The sequence below is a fragment of the Leptonychotes weddellii genome, chromosome 4 (assembly GCF_054177405.1).
Source record: "Leptonychotes weddellii isolate Sample4059 chromosome 4, ASM5417740v2, whole genome shotgun sequence".
NCBI classification, from domain to species: domain Eukaryota; kingdom Metazoa; phylum Chordata; class Mammalia; order Carnivora; family Phocidae; genus Leptonychotes; species Leptonychotes weddellii.
The window spans coordinates 77,500,255-77,521,157 of NC_138372.1; the positions used below are offsets into that span (position 1 = coordinate 77,500,255).

The following is a 20,903-nucleotide window of genomic DNA, read 5'->3' on the forward strand; positions in this document are numbered from 1 at the left end:
GGGGCTCCATCCCAGGACTCTGGGGTCATGACCTGAGCCGAAGGCACTCAGGCGCCGCAGGAATGTTTAACAAAATTTTAAATAAATGTTTTGATGAAAAAATTCTTCTGGATAAGAATTTATCCTACAGATATACTTACACAAGAGCACAAAGATAGATGTTCAAGGTTATTTATTTTAGAATTGGTTATAATTGTAAAAAATAGAAAACGTGTAGAAGATTGCTCAAATAAATTATCGATATGATTAAATAGTGCAGTGGTTAAGATCATGGAGTCCAGAGCCATACTGCCTGGATTCACATCCAGAGTCCATCACTTACCAGCAGTGTGGACTCAGACATGTTTACTTAACTTCTCTGTGTATCAGTTTGTTCATCTATGAAATTGGCATAAGAGTATCTACCGAATAGGGTTGTTGTGAGTTAACCTACATAAAGCACTTAGAACAACTTGTGGCACATGATGTTATGTATGTATTTCATATTATTATCCATACAATGAGATATTATACAACTGATAGAATGAAGTAGATCTGTACATACTGACATGTATGTAACCTATACTATATACCTTTTGTCATTATCAAGAGTTAATCGCTTCTCAGCCTTTTGGCTAAGATCAAGTGTATTATCAAGAGTTATTTTTATTTATTTTTTTAAAAAGGTTTATTTATTTATTTATTTATTTAGGGCACGAGTGGGGGGAGGAGCAGAAGGTGAGGGAGAGAGAACCTCAAGCAGATTTCACACAGAGCACAGAGCCCACAGAGCACAGAGCCCAACATGGGGCTTGATCCCATGACTCTGAGATCATGACCTGAGCCAAAACCAAGAGTCAGCTGCTTAACCAACTGAGCCACCCAGGCGCCTCGCAAGTGTTATTTTTTATAATTAAAACATAGAAAACTAATACAGTCATAAGTGTTTCTTTTTGTATTTTTTATTTTTCTAGTTTTGTAAGTTTGTATTATTCTCATGTTCAAAATTAGACATCTTAAAACGATTGATGTATACCTGAAACCGATATAACACTGTATGTTAACTGTACTAGAATTAAAATAAAAAACTTAATTAAATTTTGATTGAGTTGGCATAAATAAAATTAAAAGAACATTTCATATCCCTTTTAGTTTGTTTCCATCATGGAATCTTCAAGTAGTTATGGCTTTATAAAAAAAGTTGCTTCACCCTGCACTCTTTGACTACAAATATTATCAGAAACTACTCCTAACAGGTGACCCTTGTAGGCATTCATTTCTTTCTTTATAGCTTAGGATTGCTCCTGGAAATCTCTTAGATCCAGTAGTCATGTGATAAACTCTGTGGTACAACTAAGGAATGCAGGAGTGAATAAGACAGTTTCTCCTCTCATTGAACTGGCTTTCCTTAACAGTGAGACTTTAGTAATGACAGCTTCTGATGTTGCCTGACTATTTCTTAGCTTTGAATTTTTGCATACTACTTAATGTACTTCCAAAACTTCTTAATAAGGAAAAATGCTATGCCACATATCTGAGCTTTTATATCTGCATATATAAATATGTATATAAATATGTATATATGAAAATCTAGAGCTAGCAATAGGAAGGTATGAGACAATGAATATGCCAAAAGTGACCATTTTTCAAATATTTGAATGAGACAGCCATGTAGTCATGTAATGTAAGCATAATATATATATATTTTTAAAGATTTTATTTATTTATTTGAGAGAGAGAGAGAGCATGAGAGCAGGGGGAGAAGAGGGGAAGGGAGAGGGAGAGAATCTGAAGCAAACTCTGCAGTGAGCGTGGAGCCCGTTGAGGGGCTCAATCTCACAACTGCAAGATCATGACCTGAGCCGAAAGCGAGAGTTGGCTGCTAAACTGACTGAGCACCCCAGTGCCTGAAGCATTGTATTTTTTAGTGTTCCAAAGTTGGTAATCTCTGCTCTTTTCTATATTTTCCTGTCTTTGTCTTACTGTCATAATATAGTACTAAGTATAATTTTGTTAGGTTTATATAAATATCCAAGTAAAAGATTTTTGTTTAAATTTTATTTATTTTTTTATAGATTTATTATTTGAGAGAGAGAAAGAGGGGGGAGGGGCAGGGGAAGAAGGAGAAGCAGACTCCACGCTGAGCAGGGAGCCCAATTCAGGGCTCATCTCAGGACCTCAGGACCCCAGGATTATGACTCGAGCTGAAGGCAGATGCTTAACCGACTGAGCCACCCAGGTGCCTCCCAAGTAAAAGATTAAGTAGTCAAATTTTATCAACAAGGAAAAGCTAAATATAAATTTCGAGGGGTGCATGGGTGACTCCGTTGGTTAAGCGTCTGCCTTCGGCTCAGGTCATGATCCCAGGGTCCTGGGATTGAGTCCCACATGGGGCTCCCTGCTTGGCGGGGAGTCTGCTTCTCCTCCTCCCCCTACTCATGCTCTGTCTCTGTTTCTCACTCTCTCTGTAAAATAAATAAATAAAATCTTAAAAAAAATTTTTTTGGAATGTCAATGGAAAAATATTCCTCCAGACAAACTGACACATGACATAAACTTTACTTTTTTTTTTTTTTTTTTTTTAGGTTTCTTTGGGAGTATATTTGGATTAATGGGTGTATACATTTATGATGGAGAATTGGTGTCAAAGAATGGATTTTTTCAGGGATATAACCGACTGACTTGGATAGTTGTTATTCTTCAGGTAAAGCATTTAAAGTCTTATATTTAATGCTAATAAACTTTATTTTTTTTTTTTGAAGATTTTATTTATTTATTTGAGAGAGAGAATGAGAGAGAGCACATGAGAAGGGGGAGGGTCAGAGGGAGAAGCAGACTCCCTGCCGAGCAGGGAGCCCGATGCGGGACTCGATCCAGGGACTCCAGGATCATGACCTGAGCCGAAGGCAGTCGCTTAACCAACTGAGCCACCCAGGCGCCCAATAAACTTTATTTTAATGTAGATAATCACAGTAGCTCCTAATGTACTATGTGAGGGAAGAAGACCCCTCCTGTTGGTGTTCTCATTATATCTAGTTTATTCAGGGACGTTAAAATAGAACTGGTCTTGGTGCTATAATGAAAACTTACTTTGAAAAGATCACAAATGAACTTTATGATATTTAAATTTGACATAATTAAAATCCAGTTTAAGAATAAAAGAATTGAAGCTGAAAGCAAATACAACTTTTGATTTTTTTATAATTCTTATTGCATAGGAGGTCTGTGATCAGCCCATTAAGGCTCAAAAGCAGATCTAGATATTTAAATCTGTAACAGTTTATAGCCATATATTGTAGTTATATATTAAAATATTCCTGTCAAATTATTTCAGTTGATAATTTGAAATTGTTCAAGGGTTGAATAATTTCATCATCAAAAATATACTTGATTATTCTGGAGGGTATAAAAGTGAAGATACAAGTCACTGCCCTCACAAAGCCTTTCTTTAGAGGTATTTGCAGCTGTAAGAAGCAAGGTCTCTTACAGAAGTTGGGTGAAGATAGCAAAGGATAGTTGTGTTTTTTTGTTTTTTTTTTTTTAAAGATTTTATTTATTTATTTGAGAGAGAGAGAGAATGAGAGAGAGCACATGAGAGGGGGGAGGGTCAGAGGGAGAAGCAGACTCCCTGCTGAGCAGGGAGCCCGATGCGGGACTCGATCCCGGGACTCCAGGATCATGACCTGAGCCGAAGGCAGTCACTTAAACCAACTGAGCCACCCAGGCGCCCATAGTTGTGTTTTGAAAGCAGAAAGGATACTTCTATTTTTAAGATAGGAGAAAAGGAGACAAGGATAAGTGAAAATTCAGAGGAAATTTGAAGCAGAGATAGGTAAGTCAAGAGAGTTTGTATGATGGCTTTTATCCTAGCAGAGGGAAGCCCTCTTTCTGTAAGACTTGAGTGAGTAAGATAAAGAAGGTTTGGTATGGTCGATATAAGGGATTCATCAGGGACTAAATAGATGAACGCGTACATTGCCAGGAGGTAATAGGACATCGATTTGTAGTGACCTCAATGGGCATAGTTTGTGACTTTCACTAATAATAAGCTTCTGTCATATGAAGAGGTACAGTGAAAGTTGTTAACATGGGTAATCCAGATTTAGGATTTATAAGTAGAGTTTGGCAGAAAACAAACTATGTAGTATGGTAAAACCTCATTATTTAAGTAGGCACAATTTGGAATTTGAGAGGGATTTGGTAGAAAGTTCTTTCACAGTTTTTTCAGGAAGAGTAATCGGACAGCAATAAAAGGTAGATTGAATGGTGACAAGCTGGAGGAAGAAAGCCAAATAAAATAAATTTCAAGTTACACTTTATTTTTACTTCAAAAGTAAAAACATTTCACTGATCCAAGTGACCAGTCTTTCCACATTTGTCTGAACAAGTGATGTTTAATTACTAAATTGGTTGAGGATAGATGTTTTATTCACAGTATAGTCAAACTATATTATAACAAACTGCAGATTACACTGGTAGTTACTTCATCAGGTAACTTTTGAAATAAAAGTGCTGTTGAACAAAACCTGGAAGTGTATTGGTGATAGGATATATTTAATAAAAATCACTTATTATGGGCGCCTGGGTGGCTCAGTTGGTTTAAGCGACTGCCTTCGGCTCAGGTCATGATCCTGGAGGCCCGGGATCGAGTCCCACATCGGGCTCCCTGCTCGGCAGGGAGTCTGCTTCTCCCTCTGACCCTCCCCCCTCTCATGTGCTCTCTCTCTCTCATTCTCTCTCTCAAATAAATAAATAAAATCTTTTTAAAAATATCACTTATTATAATGGGATTAAATTTATAGAACAAAAGCTTAAAGCTTCATTGAGTAATGAGATTGTTTTGAAAAGCAGTTTTATTTATGTTTGTTTAAAATAATCTTTTAAAATTTTTGCAGGCACTTGGAGGCCTTGTAATAGCTGCTGTTATTAAATATGCAGATAATATTTTAAAAGGATTTGCAACCTCTTTATCCATAATATTATCAACACTGATATCCTATTTTTGGCTACAAGATTTTGTGCCAACCAGGTAATATATTCTTTTCTTTTTCTTTAAGTCTCTTATTAAGAATCTTAATAAGATCTGGTATGAAAAATTTTGTTTAATACAACTTTTGAAGAATCAAGGAAATATAGTAAAAAATCCATTTAGTGGTCTTTTTTTATTTTTAAAAAATTATTTAAATTCAATTTAGTTAATATATAATGTATTATTAGTTTCAGGGGAAGAATTTTTTTTTTTTTAAAGATTTTACTTATTCATTTGACAGAGAGAGAGACAGCCAGAGACGGAACACAAGCAGGGGGAGTGGGAGAGGGAGAGGGAGAAGCAGGCTTCCCACGGAGCAGGGAGCCCGATGCGGGGCTTGATCCCAGGACCCTGGGATCACAACCTGAGCCGAAGGCAGACCCTTAATGACTGAGCCACCCAGGCGCCCCCAGGGGGAGAATTTAGTGATTCTCCTATAACACCCAGTGCTCATTAAATCACGTACCCTCCTTAATGCCCGAGACCCAGTTACCCTATCCCCTACCCATATCCCCTCCAGCAACCCTCAGTTTGTTTCCTAGGGTTAAGAGACTATGGTTCACCTCCCTCTGTTTTTATCTTTTTTTTTTTTTAACATTTTTAAATTTAAATTCAGTTAATTAACATATAATGTATTATTGATTTCAGAGGTACAGGCCTGTGATTCATCAGTTTTATATAATACCCAGTGCTCATTACATCACATGCCCTCCTTAATGTCCATCACCCAGTTACCCTATCCCTCTACCCCCTCCCCTCCAGCAGCCCTCAGTCTGTTTCCTATCATTTAACTGTCTTCTAAAACAGATTTCAAACTAAATGCATAAAAGAAAATCTTCCACTAGAAAGTTTTTTATACAAATTTGACTAGCCAGAATTTTCCCAGTAGATTGGAAAATTTTTTCCAAACTTTTTTTCCCGAAGTAAAATGTCATATAAAAAAGTTCATAAGTCATATAAAGTCATAAAATAAGTCATATAATGGCATTTTTACCTGTGGAATTGATACAGGTAAAGCCAGGAGAGTAGATGACATTCTTAAAGAGGATAGTTTATGTAGAGAATGTGATGCATGAGAAAACTCGTTTAGGTGGTGGCAGGAAGAAGAGTGGTTGGGAAGAGAATTGCAAAAGGAATGATGGGTGAGGCAGGAGACCCTGGATATGCGGTGTCATGGATGCCAAGGGAGGAGACAGAGTCAGGAAGAATGAAGTGTGATTAATACCCATTACAGCTAGTATTGAAGGTCCTATTACTTTTTTGTAATTATTAATTTATGATCCCAGAGTAATGAGATTATATTTTAGTGGATTCCGGGTTACTAGTCTTGGTTTTCCTCTAACTTCACTCCCCTCCTCATCTTCTCAATCTCTAAACTTTGGAGTCTCCGAAGGATCTGTCCTTGAACCTCTTATTTACACTCACTCCCTTGGGTGATCTGTATTCTCAAGGCTTTAAATACCATCTATATGCTGATAACCTTCCCTTCCTTTCTTTCTTTCTTTCTTTCTTTCTCTCTCTCTCTTTTTCTTTCTTTCAACTTTCACATTTTAATTTGAATTCCAGGCTTGTATATTTAATTGCCTATTTGATATTTTCACTTGACTGTCTACTACATAATTCATTCCCTATCCTTATAAGAGTTTCCCGATTTAGTAAATGGCAGCACCTCCATTCTTCCAGTTGCTTAGGCCAAAATTCTCCTTGACTTAAACAGAACAGTTTATCCACAGTAACCTAAGAGAAGGTCTATACGGTCTATACAGATGTAGACAGACTTAGAAAGTTAAAATATATGGAAGTTCTTTATCTTTTGAGTGAAGTAAGAAGTAAGGTCATCAACTTCTCTTTACCCTTCTCTCACACATCATTCTAATGTAGAAATAAAGCCTGTCACCTCTTCCTTTTTAATATTTCCAGAGTCAACCATTTGTTACAACTTCCATTGCTACCACCCTGGTACAAGGCATACTCATTTATCATTAAGGAAATAGTCTCTTGGTATATCTCCTTGCTTCTTCTCTTGCTCTGTACCCCTGTAATGTTCTCCATTCAGCAAACAGACTGACTATTTTCAGTGTAAATTAGGTATCACCACTCTGCTCAGAAACCTTTTGCTTTCCATGTCACCTAAAAGTTGTCCTTATTAATGGCCTATTTGATAGGCCCTCAGCTACCTTTCTGTCCTCATCTGATACTACTTTCCTCTTGTTCACTCCTTCTTTCCTTCCTCTCCTTCCTTCCTTCCTTCCTTCAGTTTTTTCTTTTTTTTTAATCTACAATAACCTCTTTGCCATAGGCTTTGACTTGCCCTTCAGTCATCTTGAAATACTCATCCCTTATGTATTCCACATGACAAACTCCCTCACATCCTCAGGTCTTGGCTCAAATTTACTTTATCAGGAGACCTCCCTAAATAAAAGAGCACCCCCCCCCATTCTAACAGTCTTTCCTCCTTTCTTCAGATTTATTACCATTTTATAAGTCAGCAAGGCCAGAGCTTGGCCTGTAATAGGTACTCTGTGTGTTTGAATGAATGTTCAAGATCTTAAAATTTTAATACAGCTAGTAAAATTCATTTGTGTTATTGAGAATGAGATAAGATTATGGATGGAATGTGGCAGCAGAAAAACATAATATGCTCTTTATATTTCTATATTGAACATTTATGGTTTCATTCTTCTAGCAACCTGGATAATAGGTCTGGGGCAGGCATGTTGAAATGTATAATTTCTCTGGGGCATGAATTTTAAAGTATTTCCTTTTCTAATTTGGTATGGGAATGAATTACTTAGCTAGTGAGACTAGTGTAACAACTAGGATCTATATCTTAATGATGCTTTAGCCTCTATTCATTAAATGGGGAAATTATGTGCTGATGTATTATTTGAGTATGTTTGGAACTTTAAATTATTTTAGATATTTTGGAACTGTAGATTTTTAGGGTACATTGAAAAAGGCATACCTTTAAAAAAAAAAACATCTCATATAAGGCTGACTCAGGGTGTTAACTTTAAATCTTTGAATCATGCAGGGAATAAACAATGAACAAGTAAATGAAAAAGCAAATCAGTAGAGGGACAAAAGAGAAGTAGTTTGTCAATAAGATATATACCTGCATGTAATTCCATGTTTCTGAGGGACTATGTAAGGTATGTTGAGATGAAGATAATAAGAGAAGACAATGATTCTGTTATTATTGAATGAATGAATGAATGTTTTGACACTGAGTCAGATGAAGGAGATGGATTATTTTTCTTACAGTATAACTAGACCCTCTATCTTTATGTATTCTTATTTTTGTGAAGAACATCTCTTAAGCAATAAATCCAATGACCTCTCTTCCAAATGTATTAATGTGTTTTCCTTTGTTATCCCCATTTCACTTCCTAAAACTGTTTTTTGTTTTATTTTGTTTGTTGTTTTCTCAGAAGTGGTTCCCCTGTACTTGCCTTTCTGACTGCTCCTTTAGTACCCTATCAATCCTTACTCTTTCATTCATCTCATTCACTGCCATGTCTTGTTTGTCTTTTCTGAGAAGATAAGTCCCAACTTCACTTCCACTCTAGATCCCTATTTTCAGCTGACTGCTAAACATCTCTATTGGTATCGTATCACCACTATTCCCTTTCCTAACTTACTTTTCTTGTGTTGATTATTTTGCTTATTAGTATTAACCATCCTTATATTTAGGCTTGTTTATTCTTCTATCAAAAATTTACTATGTGTCTTCCTTTCACTCTACCAGATCCTGGACAAACAGGGATGTATGAATGAGATAGGATTTCCTCTCCTCAAGGAGGTCACAGTGATTAGAGAGGTAGACATGTGAATAAATGAGAATTTTATGACCAGTGCATCAGTGAAGTATATATACAATTCAGTTGGAAATCAGGTGCTCAAATCCTTGAAACAGTCATTGTATTCTGATAGTTTTTTCCCAACAAAATTTTTTCTCTCAGAACCATCTAAAAATAGCTGTCTTGACAAGTAGAGGTTTCCTGACATTATTAGGTATTCTAGTAGATCCTGTTAGAAATTTCATAGAATTGGGGTGCTTGGGTGGCTCAGTCATTAAGTGTCTGCCTTCGGCTGAGGTCATGATCCCAGGGTCCTGGGATCAAGCCCCACATTGGGATCCCTGCTCAGCGGGAAGCCTGCTTCTCCCTCTCCCACTCCCTCTGCTTGTGTTCCCTCTCTTGCTGTGTCTCTCTCCATCAGATAAATAAGTAAAATCTTAATAAAAAAAAAAAAGAAAGAAAGAAATTTCATAGAATGGATTCCTGCAGTGGGTAGAAAATTGGATCAGACAACTTTTCATTTGAGCTCGTGATTCTATGTAATTCCAGAGGTCCGGAAAGCTAGGCAAAGGTCAGAATGCCTGACAAAGAAAGTTTTCAGTCAGAAGCTTATCCCTAAATAATTATGAAATATTCCTATGGTGGTAATTTTCTTCAAGAGGTACTGTAGGAAGTTTTATGTTATCATAAATTTACATGTGTACCTGCATCCAAGGCTTTTGAAAAGTTGCCCATTTACATCAAACCAACACTAGATATTTATCACAGCAGATAATTAATTGAGCTCCCTCTATATCCTAGGCACTTGGGGTATAATGATGAATGAGGAGCACATGGTTAAGCAGGGGTGCAGACGTGTCAATAATGCGTCATTTAATATGGTTTAATAAATGTTACCATGGAGTACCTCTGCCTAGGGGAATGAGTCTTGGAGACATTAGACCTGAATTATGAATAATCAGTTTTCTTGGGAGAAAGAACATTGCAAGCAGAGGGAGTAGCATCCACAAGGACACTGTCCTGAAAGGCACACTGTGTTCACTGAATGGAGTGGCTGAATTATAGATCAGGTGGGTGGAATATGGGAGATGAGGTCAGAGGGACCACATTAGGAAGGGCCCTTTATGTCATAGTAAGGGTTGTGATCTTTTTCCTTTATAGAACAAATGTTTATTGTTGTAAAGCTCATGGGAGTGACTTTGAACTGTTGATAGAAACTTTAAAACCAAGACTAACTCATGTCCCTGTAATAGTACTTTGAAGAATATACGTCTTAAAAGTTAAGATTGGTATTCACTTTATCTCCGCTTTAAGTTCCAGTACCAGTTTAAATTCGTTTCCAGTTTATAATAAGGTATATTATATCTCTGGATAGATAAAATAAAGACTAAACCAAGTCTACCTGCATTTAATCAAATTTCATTTTGTAAAGCATCCTATGAAATTGGTCCCGAGTTTTGCTTATTACTACCTTGGATTTTAAACTGAACTTTTACTAAAAAAACAAACAAAAAACTAAACTTTACTTTGGTCTCAAAAGAATGCCATTTTCCATTTATATTTTCAAATATTTAAAGTTGAGATCTTTTTTTTTAAGATTTTATTTATTTGACAGAGAGAGACAAAGTGAGAGAGGGAACACCAGCAGGGGGAGTGCGAGAGGGAGAAGCAGGCTTCCTGCCAAGCAGGGAGCCTGACGCGGGGCTCGATCCCAGGACCCTGGAATCATGACCTGAGCCAAAGGTAGACACTTAACGACTTAGCTACCCAGGCGCCCCTTAAGTTGAGATCTTTTATTATTCAGTGTATTGCAGGCAAAAGACATATTAAGGGGAAATACATTTAAAACATCTTTGCTTTGGGAGACAATACAGTGCAGTGGATGAAAGTATGGGCTCTAGAGTCAAACATACCTAGATTTGAATCTTGTCTTCCACTTAAAGTTGTGGGACTTTAAGCAAGTTACTTAAACTCTCTAGCCCTCAGTTTCCTCGTATATAAAAAAATGAGGATAATACTAGTACTTCTTCATATGGTGGTTATAAGAACGAAATGAGATGCATGTAAAACACTTGGCTTGAATACCTAGAATGTAGTATTTGTTAGCCATATTACTGGAACATTTTTTCCCAAGTTATAATTGTTTTTATAAGAGAAGAAATAGAAGTTGTTTTGCTTTTAATCTGATTGTCTCTTTTTCATTTTTTCTTCATCTATTTAGTGTCTTTTTCCTTGGAGCCATCCTTGTAATAACAGCTACTTTCCTATATGGTTATGATCCCAAACCTACAGGCAATCCTACTAAAGCATAGTCGTATACTATCTTTAACTTGTTTTTCACAATGGTGCACTAGGAATCTCAACATTAATCTTGCATAGAGGACTTCTACAGATTCTAAGAAGATATCATCATGCTGAATCTCATCATATTGTTCAAATGGTTTGAAAATATAAAAGTTTAAGGATAAAAAATATGTGTATATGTTAACAAAATACCAATTACATCTAGAAATCAAAGCTTGGAAGTATTTCCAGGGATTAGATTAATTATTGGAGAAAACTTGAAATCTGGGTTTAAAAAGATTTGACCTTTTGATTGCTGCAGAAATGTCCTATGCACTCTTTGCAAGAGCACACAACAAATGTCAGATACCAATTTTTGCAAATTATCTATTTAATCTTATTAAATGTTTTTTATCTTTTTCTGTACAGAAATATCAAATCACATGGAATATTCAAAGTTTGAAAATTATAATTATAATTATAATTGCCTATAAAGCTGTGAAGAAATAGAAGTATGATTTGAAAAACATTTTCATGTATCTGAGATTTTTATATTTATAAAAAAGATAACTAAAGAAAGGATTGCTAAATGTCATTTGTTCAACTACATAAAAATTGATAAAGTTATGTCCTGGGTCTAATTTGTGAGAGAATAAAATTCATATTTAAATTTAGTGTAGGGAAATACACACATCTATTTCTCCCTCTACATTTTAAGATCTTTCAGTGCTTTGAAACTGCTGAAAGCAATCCAGTTGCTCCTGGGCTAGATAGTAGCCAGAGACTGTTGCACTAATGGAGTTTTGTCCTTAATCTTCTAATTGTATTTCTTTTCTGTTAATCAGATAAATCCTTAATATTTCTTTAAATTAAACTTCTGTATGTGGTAATTTCCATTAAAATTTCAAAATGAATTTAAAAGGATTAAATACTCATTTAATAATTTAAAATAATTATTATTGTCTAATATCTCCACTTGGAGAATTTTGAACTATCAAAGCATATTCTGTATGCAACTAAAATGTTTTTAAATGAACATTTTGGTCATTGATCTGTAAAAACTTCCTTTAATCTACAACTGTTAAAAACAACAACCAAAATAATAATAGTATAGATGTCAACGAATTGAGGCCAAAATGACCTTTCTTAGAGGCATTCCAGATTGCCATGATATTATATTATTTTAAATGGCACTATAGCTATAAACTCAAGGCTGCTCAGAACTTTTTGGCCTCTCATAAGCCCACCATCCCAGGAATACTCTGGTCACATGTCTGGGAGAGGTAGCGAATTCTGAGCTCCCTTTCTGTGGCCCTGTAAAAGCTGCTGGGAAGAAGCCACCACTTAGATTTAAGATAGTGGTTTCTTTTCCATTTCGATTAGCACTGGAGTTGAGGTTGTAAATTACATGAGTTATTTAATAAGTTGGCTCAAGGGGGAGAGAAAATATAGCAAAAATGGTAAAGTGAATTGTTGGGCAAGAATACTTTCTAAAATTGGAGTATGGATTTAATTTAATTATTGACTATAGATAGAATTACCTATTATGGATAAGAAGTATTTTACTTTATTTTTTCATTCATGCTTTATATATTTTTAAAAGTCTCCCATTCTAATAGTATAAAAACTAAAAAAAATAAATATTTTTAAAGAGTTATAATGGATTTTGTTAAATAGAATTTGGCTCAAAAATTCTGTGTTTCAAACTTTTGGGTACTTTCGGCTTATTAGGACTGGCTGTGTTACTTTGCTTATGCAGACCACGTCTCTACAGGACACAGGCCTAATCTGTTCCATTCTGAGTTTAAAAGTGATTAAAATTACAAAATATCTTAAATTAGTTTGCTGGTGATTCCAAATTGGAACTAACTAAACTTTCTGGAAGCCTGACCTGTGATTTTCAGTGACCATCTTTTAGAGTATTTGTTTAATAACTTTACCACATTCTGAGCGTGGTGTTTTTAGATTGTAACAGCATTCAGACATCTTATTATCTACTGCTGAGTGAAATCTAAGTCCTGCAAATGCAAAGAATTCAAGAGTACATATAAAGATTTATGTTCAGCTCACATGGAAGTACTAGTTAGGTACTCGTATATATTAAATCAGTGTACATTTACAACTAATTGTTAATTCGGGCTGAGTGTCCCTTCAAAAAATGATGAAAGCAAATATTGGATATCAGACATGTTAGTTACCATAATATATTTTCCGGTGTCCAAAATAACACAATTTTAAGATTCTCAATAAAGTTTATAAAAATATAATCAAGAGTTGTGAGAAAGGACGAAGTAGTCTAAAGCATATTTTCAAACCAAACTTTTATTAGACAAGCTTACTTTATATTTTGCTTTTCTAGTAGACTTAAAGATGTTATTAGAGATTGGGTTGTGTAGCTTATAATTTTTAATTCATAGAGAAAGAATCGTATTTGAGAAGGGGGGCCTGTATCCTAGATCATGTCATTTATACAGATAATGCCATTTTCATATGTCGGTGTGGTGTGTGTTTTGATGACCTCCAAAAGCCTTATTGTATCAATCTTATATAATGACTCCTTGATTATTTAAATTCTTACTTTTTAAAGTTTACTTGTTATCTCTCAACTACTTTGTTCATTATAAAAATGCGCTAATTCATGGGAGAAAAGTGCCAGTTGATAGTTATATTAAAAAATAAGAATATGGTATTTGGGAAGAAAAGTTTGAAATTCAATATGTAGATGTCTCAACACAGTAATATCACCAGTTCTTTAGTAAGTGTTTTTAGGGAAGTTGTAGGCTACTTTTATGGTGGAAACTGTAGTTTAGAGATGCAAAACTTAAATGTTTACATCAATTTATATTGAATGTCACAATTTCATAGAAGGAAAGGTAGTTTGATATTAAAACTAGATTCTAAGGGACAGAAAAGAAACTAATTGACTTTGTGTCCAGTAGACTTAGTGTAATATTGATTATTCTTAAGAATTGATACACTTTTCCTACATATCAAATTATTGGACTTTTAAAATGTCATTGTATAGTCATTCAACTGAGTTTTGTTTTTAAAAATAGGGTTTAGCATCACTTATTTTATTTACACTTTCATTGTTATAATATTTAATTACATGTGGATGTATGCTTTACATAAGAAAAGGTTTATAAATTATTTATGCTATATTGAAAGTCATCTTAAGAATCTCCCAGATATGTAGCATATTTAAAGTAATTACAGGACCAAAGAAAAAGCACCTTTATCAAAATCTGGTCCTATGTGCCTTGCTTTACCAAATACCTGACTTTTCTGGAGGATATTACTGTAATTCACTACTTTGGACACATGGGGAAATTGACGTTTTATGAATAACTATAATTCAATTTTTTGGATGTTTCAACATTTGCTCTTTAAATCCATTATCTAACAGAATATTAAAATAGGTATATTATATAAACATTAGTAAACAGTACTTATTTAAATAAATTATGCACCATTGCTCCATCATTGAGTTTTTGAAACTTTAACAAATGTATATAGCTGTCATTTGGTTGTTTTATTTCTTATTATGAGATATAATTTACTGTGATTTTTAAAATATTTTTTTAATGATTTGAATTCTGAATTTGTTTATATGTCTATGTATTTCATTTGTTTAGAAAGATTCCTTTGAGTTTGGGAATGTGATTTGTATATTTAAATTTTTTATGGACATAATTTAGAGGAATGTATAAATTCATCTTTTGTTAAATGGCTTTTTAATGGATCAATTTCTCTTTGTCATTTTTTGGTCTCCAGTTATTATCTATTCAGTAGATTAATGAAAAAGATTTCCATAATTAATCATATAAATTTCTTCCTGTATTTCCTTGTTTCCCTTTTCACCTGTGTTTGACTTAACTGATTTAGACTCCTTACCATATATCAGAAATGACTCCTATCCTTTCCATTTCTCTCTAGTTACCTTTATCATGTGTGATCTTCCTTCCTTTTTTCTAGCCTATGCTCTAGCATGGAAGACTGGGTTTTACTTAAACTAGTTAGAACCTCTCTATCTGTGTGGTAATAGCCTAATTTTTTTGTTCTTGTTTTAAATAAATTATCTCTTTGCTAGCCTCAAGGTTAAGTAATTACAGTAATTGGTATATATTTTCTTCATAAATCGTTGAATATAATTGCTTCTATTGTGACTATCAATTCAGTGCATAGAGATCAAATGATAAGCAATATAAAGGATTTCATTTCCACCTCTGTTAGTGAAATAACGTTGTACAAAGTGCTTTGTTTTAAAAGATCACTAAAGAGTATCAGCATTTAATTTATTTAAGAATATCAGCATTTTAAAAATGGATACTTAGGTTTCTTCTTGGAAAAGAATTAACTGAAAATCTTTACATCTTTTCAGAATTGGAATACTTCTTTTGTTGGAAGTATATCACAATCCTTGAATCTCAGTGCTATGCAAATATACCTCATAATTCAAATCTTATAATTACTGCTATTCAACAGAGTCAGATAGTGACCATCATTAGTAAATGGTCTTTCTTACGGTTCTTAAAAGTTTTGAATTCCTTCAAAGCAGGATTGATTATTACATACATGTTCCAGAAAAGAAAATAGCAAAGAGGAAATAACTTGCCTTCAAACGCCAAAGATATGAAATTCTACTATAGTAGAGAGTGTCTTGGTGACTGCAAGTTCATGGGTTTCCCAAATTTACCTTCAGGTTCAATAATTCACTAGAAAGACAGAACTTACTGAAAGCTATTACGCTCACAATCACATTTATTACCAAGAAAGAATGCAAATTTGAACCAGCTGAAAGAGAGGCATCTAGGGTAGAATCTAGGAGGGGTTCATATTCCAGTTGTCCTTTCCAGTTGTCTACTCCCTGTGGGGTCCTGGACAGTGTTATTTATTCCTGGCCACAGTATACACACAATATTGCCAATCAGGAAAGCTCACTCATGCTTTGGTGTCCAACTTTTTATTGAAGCTTTATTACTTGGCATGATTGATTCTTTGCCCACAGGGTTGAACTCTCCAGCCCTGCCCCTCCCTGGAAAACTGGCTGACATCAAGTTACAGGGGTTCATCCTGAGTCAGCTTGTTAGCATAAATTATCAGGTATGAGGTCCTAAAGATGTAGGCCAGAACTTTCTTTGGGTAAAGCCAAATTCCTTATTACATAGTGACCATTTGTGTCTATACACATTCTTCTGAATTGATGAGGATGACACAAGCAATGACTTTTACACTTTATGATTTTAATTTCAGAAGTGTTGTCAAATGATTCTGAACATACAACTTGAGGGTAGAAAAACGTTTATAATCAGATGCAGTGCTAAGTAGCACATATAGTATTCATTTAGTTTTCAGTTCTGATGTTAAATGACTTTATAAATGCTGAACTATTTTTTAAGAACAATAAATTATACTGTATGTTCATATACAATTTGAGCTTATTTATTTCTTACTTATTTTATATTTTGCCATTTGAAAATTACAACATGAATGTCTCTCTGGAGGGACTTCTTGCTTTAACTGATACTTATTTTTTTAAAAGTCTGTTACATGGTAATATAGTATTTTATTTATTCTGTCCATTAATAACTAATATTTGAGAACATTTATATATTAATGGAATTTAAAAGAAGTTCAACTTGCTTTTTCTGACATTTCAATACTGGGTATAAATAAGAGAGTCAAAATAGTTAATGGTCAAAATTATTAACGTCAAAAACATAGTAAATGCTTGGTTTTAGTCTATATAGAATTCAGTTTTCAGCATAAAGTTCTGTGGCTGTAAGAAAGAACATTTGGTTTACTTCACTAATAGGAGTATCTCTTAATGCTGGTATGGCCTTTTCTTAGTATGTCTTCTGCTCTTGATCTTTAGCATAGTTATCTAAGATGATTGTATGGATGGAGTTGAATGAAGAGGTACTCATCATGTTTATTCCAAATAAGGGTATATAACCAGTTACTATAGTAATGACAAGGTAGGTGGGCAATGCAACCACCCAATATTTTTGAGACCAATAGGTTAAGCCTAAGGAATTCAGTGAAGATTCAGGAATAAAAGCCCACAAGATATATACTATGAAGCCAAAATGAGAGCTTAAGTAAAGAACAAGCCATAAATCAGTCTTTCTGGCAGTGGTGATGATGAATTTTCCACCATTTTCCCTGTGCCTTTAGACAATCTTGGGTCCTTCAGGCACACTCAGGCCCCTCCTGGCAGTTCAGCCACTTCAGCACCAAGTCAATTTTAAGCTAATTTTAAATTACCATTAATCATCACTATTATAAGAAAAAGTTAACAGAATAAAACTGATTGATACCGGTTGTTCCTTTAGCTGACAGTAGGGCTTCACTGTTAATTGGTAGGTCCACATTTCCAGTAATCCTTTGCTAGGGTTAAGCATCAGCCCTCCATTGGATCTAACCAATTTTTCATTTATGAGTTCATTTACATTTATTTGTTTAGGATTTCTAATATATAAAAATAACTTCTTTAAAACAAATAACATTCCTTTGGAAATAGTTTATCAGAGAAATACACTTTCATCCTTTTTTAAGTAGACCTCACTGAAGATTTAAAAGAACAATGGACATTGTTATAGTGTTTGGGAGAAATCATCTGAAAATACACTCTTGTTAAAATGTGCTTGAAATGTAAAGTATTTAAGCGGTTTAAATTTGCTAAATTAGACTTCTGTATTTTTAACAAAATCTGTGAATGTGATTGTTTTTATGTGTTTGTTCTCTTAAAAGACACTGCATGTACAAAAACATGATTTCTAATAATTGAGGGTTTACATTTTCTCCTTTAGGCTAAAGTTTTATTATGTACTATTCTGCATGGGTAGTAAATACAGCAATTAAAAATTGTGATACTAAGGGCTTTTTCTAATATATGCAAGCTCCTTCAATAGGTTTTCTAAATATTATAGCCAAAGTAGAGTTATATTTGTTGGGTGATAGAGAGTTACAGAAAATCATGACAGGAGATGAGTCCATGTTTCAATTTATGACTTTGAAAATATTGCTATGATGAATTTCTGAAGTTCACTTTGATATTATGTGCACAATGCTCCAAAATTCCATTACTTAATGTTATTTGTCTCCATTTACTTTATAGGGCAGGTTTGTTTTTGTTTTGAATATTTTATTTTTATAATATTATTGTCATTTTAATGGCTTCAATCATGCTATGACAGATTTTGCCAGATTAGGTTTGAAAAATTCATGGGTTATCTCCATGCATTCACAAAGTAATCATTGCTAAAGACTCTTTTTTCAGTTTAAATTTCTTCAGCTTTTCATTTTGAAAAAATTTAAACGTACATAAAAGTTGAAAGAATGGTGTACTCATTTACTCTTCACCTAAATACAACATCACATTTTGCCATACTAGCTTCATCAGGACACTTGATTCCTAAATACTTCAGCATGCATATCCTAAAAATAAGGACATTTTCCTATTTAACTCAATACCATTATCATACTTAAGGAAATTTAAATTATCTTGATTGTTATAATCTAAGTTCATATTCAGATATTTCCAATTGTCTTAAAAATGACTTTACATTTTTTTTTTGTTTTTGAACCAGGATGCAGTTGAGGTTCATACTTTGTATTTGATTATCTTACTAGTTTAGAAGATCCTTCCCTGCATCCCCTTGGTTTTTTTCCCCCCATGATGTGACTTTTTAAAGACTCTAAATTACTTTGCTCCTATCCTTGATCTGTCTGTATCCTTTGACTTGTTCCCTTTATTCTTTGTATTTCCATTGAACTGGAAGTGGAGTCTGTAGGTTTGATTAGCTTCAGCTTAAATGTTTTTGTAAAGAATATTTCATAGGTGATCCTGTAGATTTTTTTTTTTTAAAGATTTTTTATTTATTTTTTGATAGAGAGAGACACAGCGAGAGAGGGAACACAAGCAGGGTGAGTGGGAGAGGGAGAAGCAGGCTTCCTGCCCAGCAAGGAGCCCAACGTGGGACTCGATCCCAGGACTCTGGGATCATGACCCGAGCCGAAGGCAGACGCTTAACGACTGAGCCACCCAGGCGCCCCAATCCTGTAGATTTTATATTTTACCACACTGAAGACACATAATTCTAGGTTATCTTACTATTGAAGACAATAATCATTTGGTCAAGGTGTTGACTATGAGATCTTCCCATTGTAAAGGTCATTTTTTTTTTCTGCTTAGTAATTAGTAATCTCTAAGGCAATGTTTTGGTACCATGGGAATATTCTTTTCCTAACAGCCTTCAATAACTTTAGCATCAATTGATGATTCTTAGCTGAATCATTTATTACACTACACTGAGGTGCAAAATGGTGATTTAAAATTTTTAAATTTTCAGGGGTGCCTGGGTGGCTCAGTCGTTAAGCATCTGCCTTTGGCTCAGGTCATGATCCCAGGGTCCTGGGATTGAGCCCCGTATTGGGCTCTCTGCTCAGCAGGAAGCCTGCTTCTCCCTCTCCCACTCCCTCTGCTTGTGTTCCCTCTCTCACTGTGTCTCTCTGTCAAATAAATAAATAAAATCTTTAAAAATAAATAAAAGACATTTCCCTTTTCCCAATGCCCCCCCAAATAAATAAATAAATAAATAAATAAAATAATAAATAAGACCATTTCCCTTTTCCCAATGCCCCCTCTTTTTTCAAATATCACTAGGTCTTCAAATTATTCAATGTATCAACGTCAATTACAGTCACCGTTCTTTTTGATGTTGTGAGCCAACAGCCAGTGGAAATCACTGCAGGCCAACTGCTGTGTCTTTTAGACATGGCCACATTAGTCTGTGAGTTTTTCCTTGCTTCAGTCACAAGATGTCCCAGGCCTACCTGTACTTGTCCTGTCCCAAACCTGGAATATCAACTATTTCTCCAAGGAGCCCTATTCTTTTTAGGGGGAATGGAATCTGGACTCTATTTGCTTTTAGACCATTTCAGTGGATAGAGCTAAGAAGTAAATTTTTTAAAAGTTCATGAATTTAAACTGATACTTAACATTTAGCATTACAAGGTGTTTTTTTTTTTTAATTTGTATTTGCCTCTCTTTTACAGTGAAAATACTTGTTCTGAGTAGCAATATACTTGTTTATATGTTTTATTATGTAGTATATTTTTCAGTAGACAATACCAATATTACTAATGGTAAGCATACTTAGTAAAATTTAAGTTTTCTTTGCTGTTCTTTTTGTCCTTAGAGTAATAGCCCACTAAGGGTGTATAATCAGAGTAGTGTTCAAAAGTTAATGGAAATCACTCTTTTCTCTACATGGCTATGTTAGTAATGTTACATAACTAGGTTTGTTTTTGTATTCAATTTTAGAATTTACATAAAGATTTTTATTGTTTTTGAATATGTAAAGGATTTACATGGTTCAAAGTTAAAGCTATATGAAAAGTATACTTAGAGAAGTCTTAGCTGTCATGGCTATCCTTCCACCCCATTCTTAACCACCCCCAAAGGTAGTATTTTCAATAGCTTCTAGTTTGTATTTCCTGTGTTTCTTTTTGAAAAATAAACAATCATGTATATTGCTATATTTATTGTTTCTTTTCCCTTTGGAGTGTGTTCTCTGCTTTTAAATTTTCTTATGTTTAGAAAGCTTTGTATGTTCTAGTAGTTACATATATACTGGTAACATTTTATGTAATGCCCTTAGAGCCCCCGTTTTTGCTTGTCTAGGCTTCTATTTAGCTTGTCATATTTAAATGTTGATTCCCATCTAATTGCCTTGTGACAACCAATGAACTTATTCTACTCCTTCCTCTAATCTTAATATTTTTTAGTTCCCTTACTTCTGTTTGAT

The 20,903-nt window shown here is 34.3% G+C and overlaps 1 protein-coding gene and 2 pseudogenes across 3 annotated transcripts in view; 2 read left to right on the plus strand and 1 right to left on the minus strand.

The window, feature by feature from the left end:
* The window catches only part of SLC35A3 (solute carrier family 35 member A3), a 45,937-nt gene that overhangs the window by 21,140 nt on the left and 3,894 nt on the right, over positions 1-20,903 (plus strand). For 2 of the 3 annotated variants that reach the window (XR_014144525.1, XM_081817054.1), the window contains exons 6-7: positions 2,565-2,683; positions 4,875-5,008. Coding sequence is in view for 2 of the 3 variants with exons in the window: in XM_081817054.1 (XP_081673180.1) it covers positions 2,565-2,683; positions 4,875-5,008 (253 nt within the window). In the remaining variant the exon portion in view is untranslated. Of the gene's footprint in view, positions 1-2,564; positions 2,684-4,874; positions 5,009-11,029; positions 15,183-20,903 lie in introns of those variants that run through there. The other variant, XM_081817053.1, reaches the window with a different exon arrangement.
* LOC115939214 (U2 spliceosomal RNA) lies at positions 595-737 on the plus strand (annotated as a pseudogene).
* On the minus strand, positions 16,845-17,251 carry LOC102728312 (phosphatidylinositol N-acetylglucosaminyltransferase subunit P pseudogene; annotated as a pseudogene).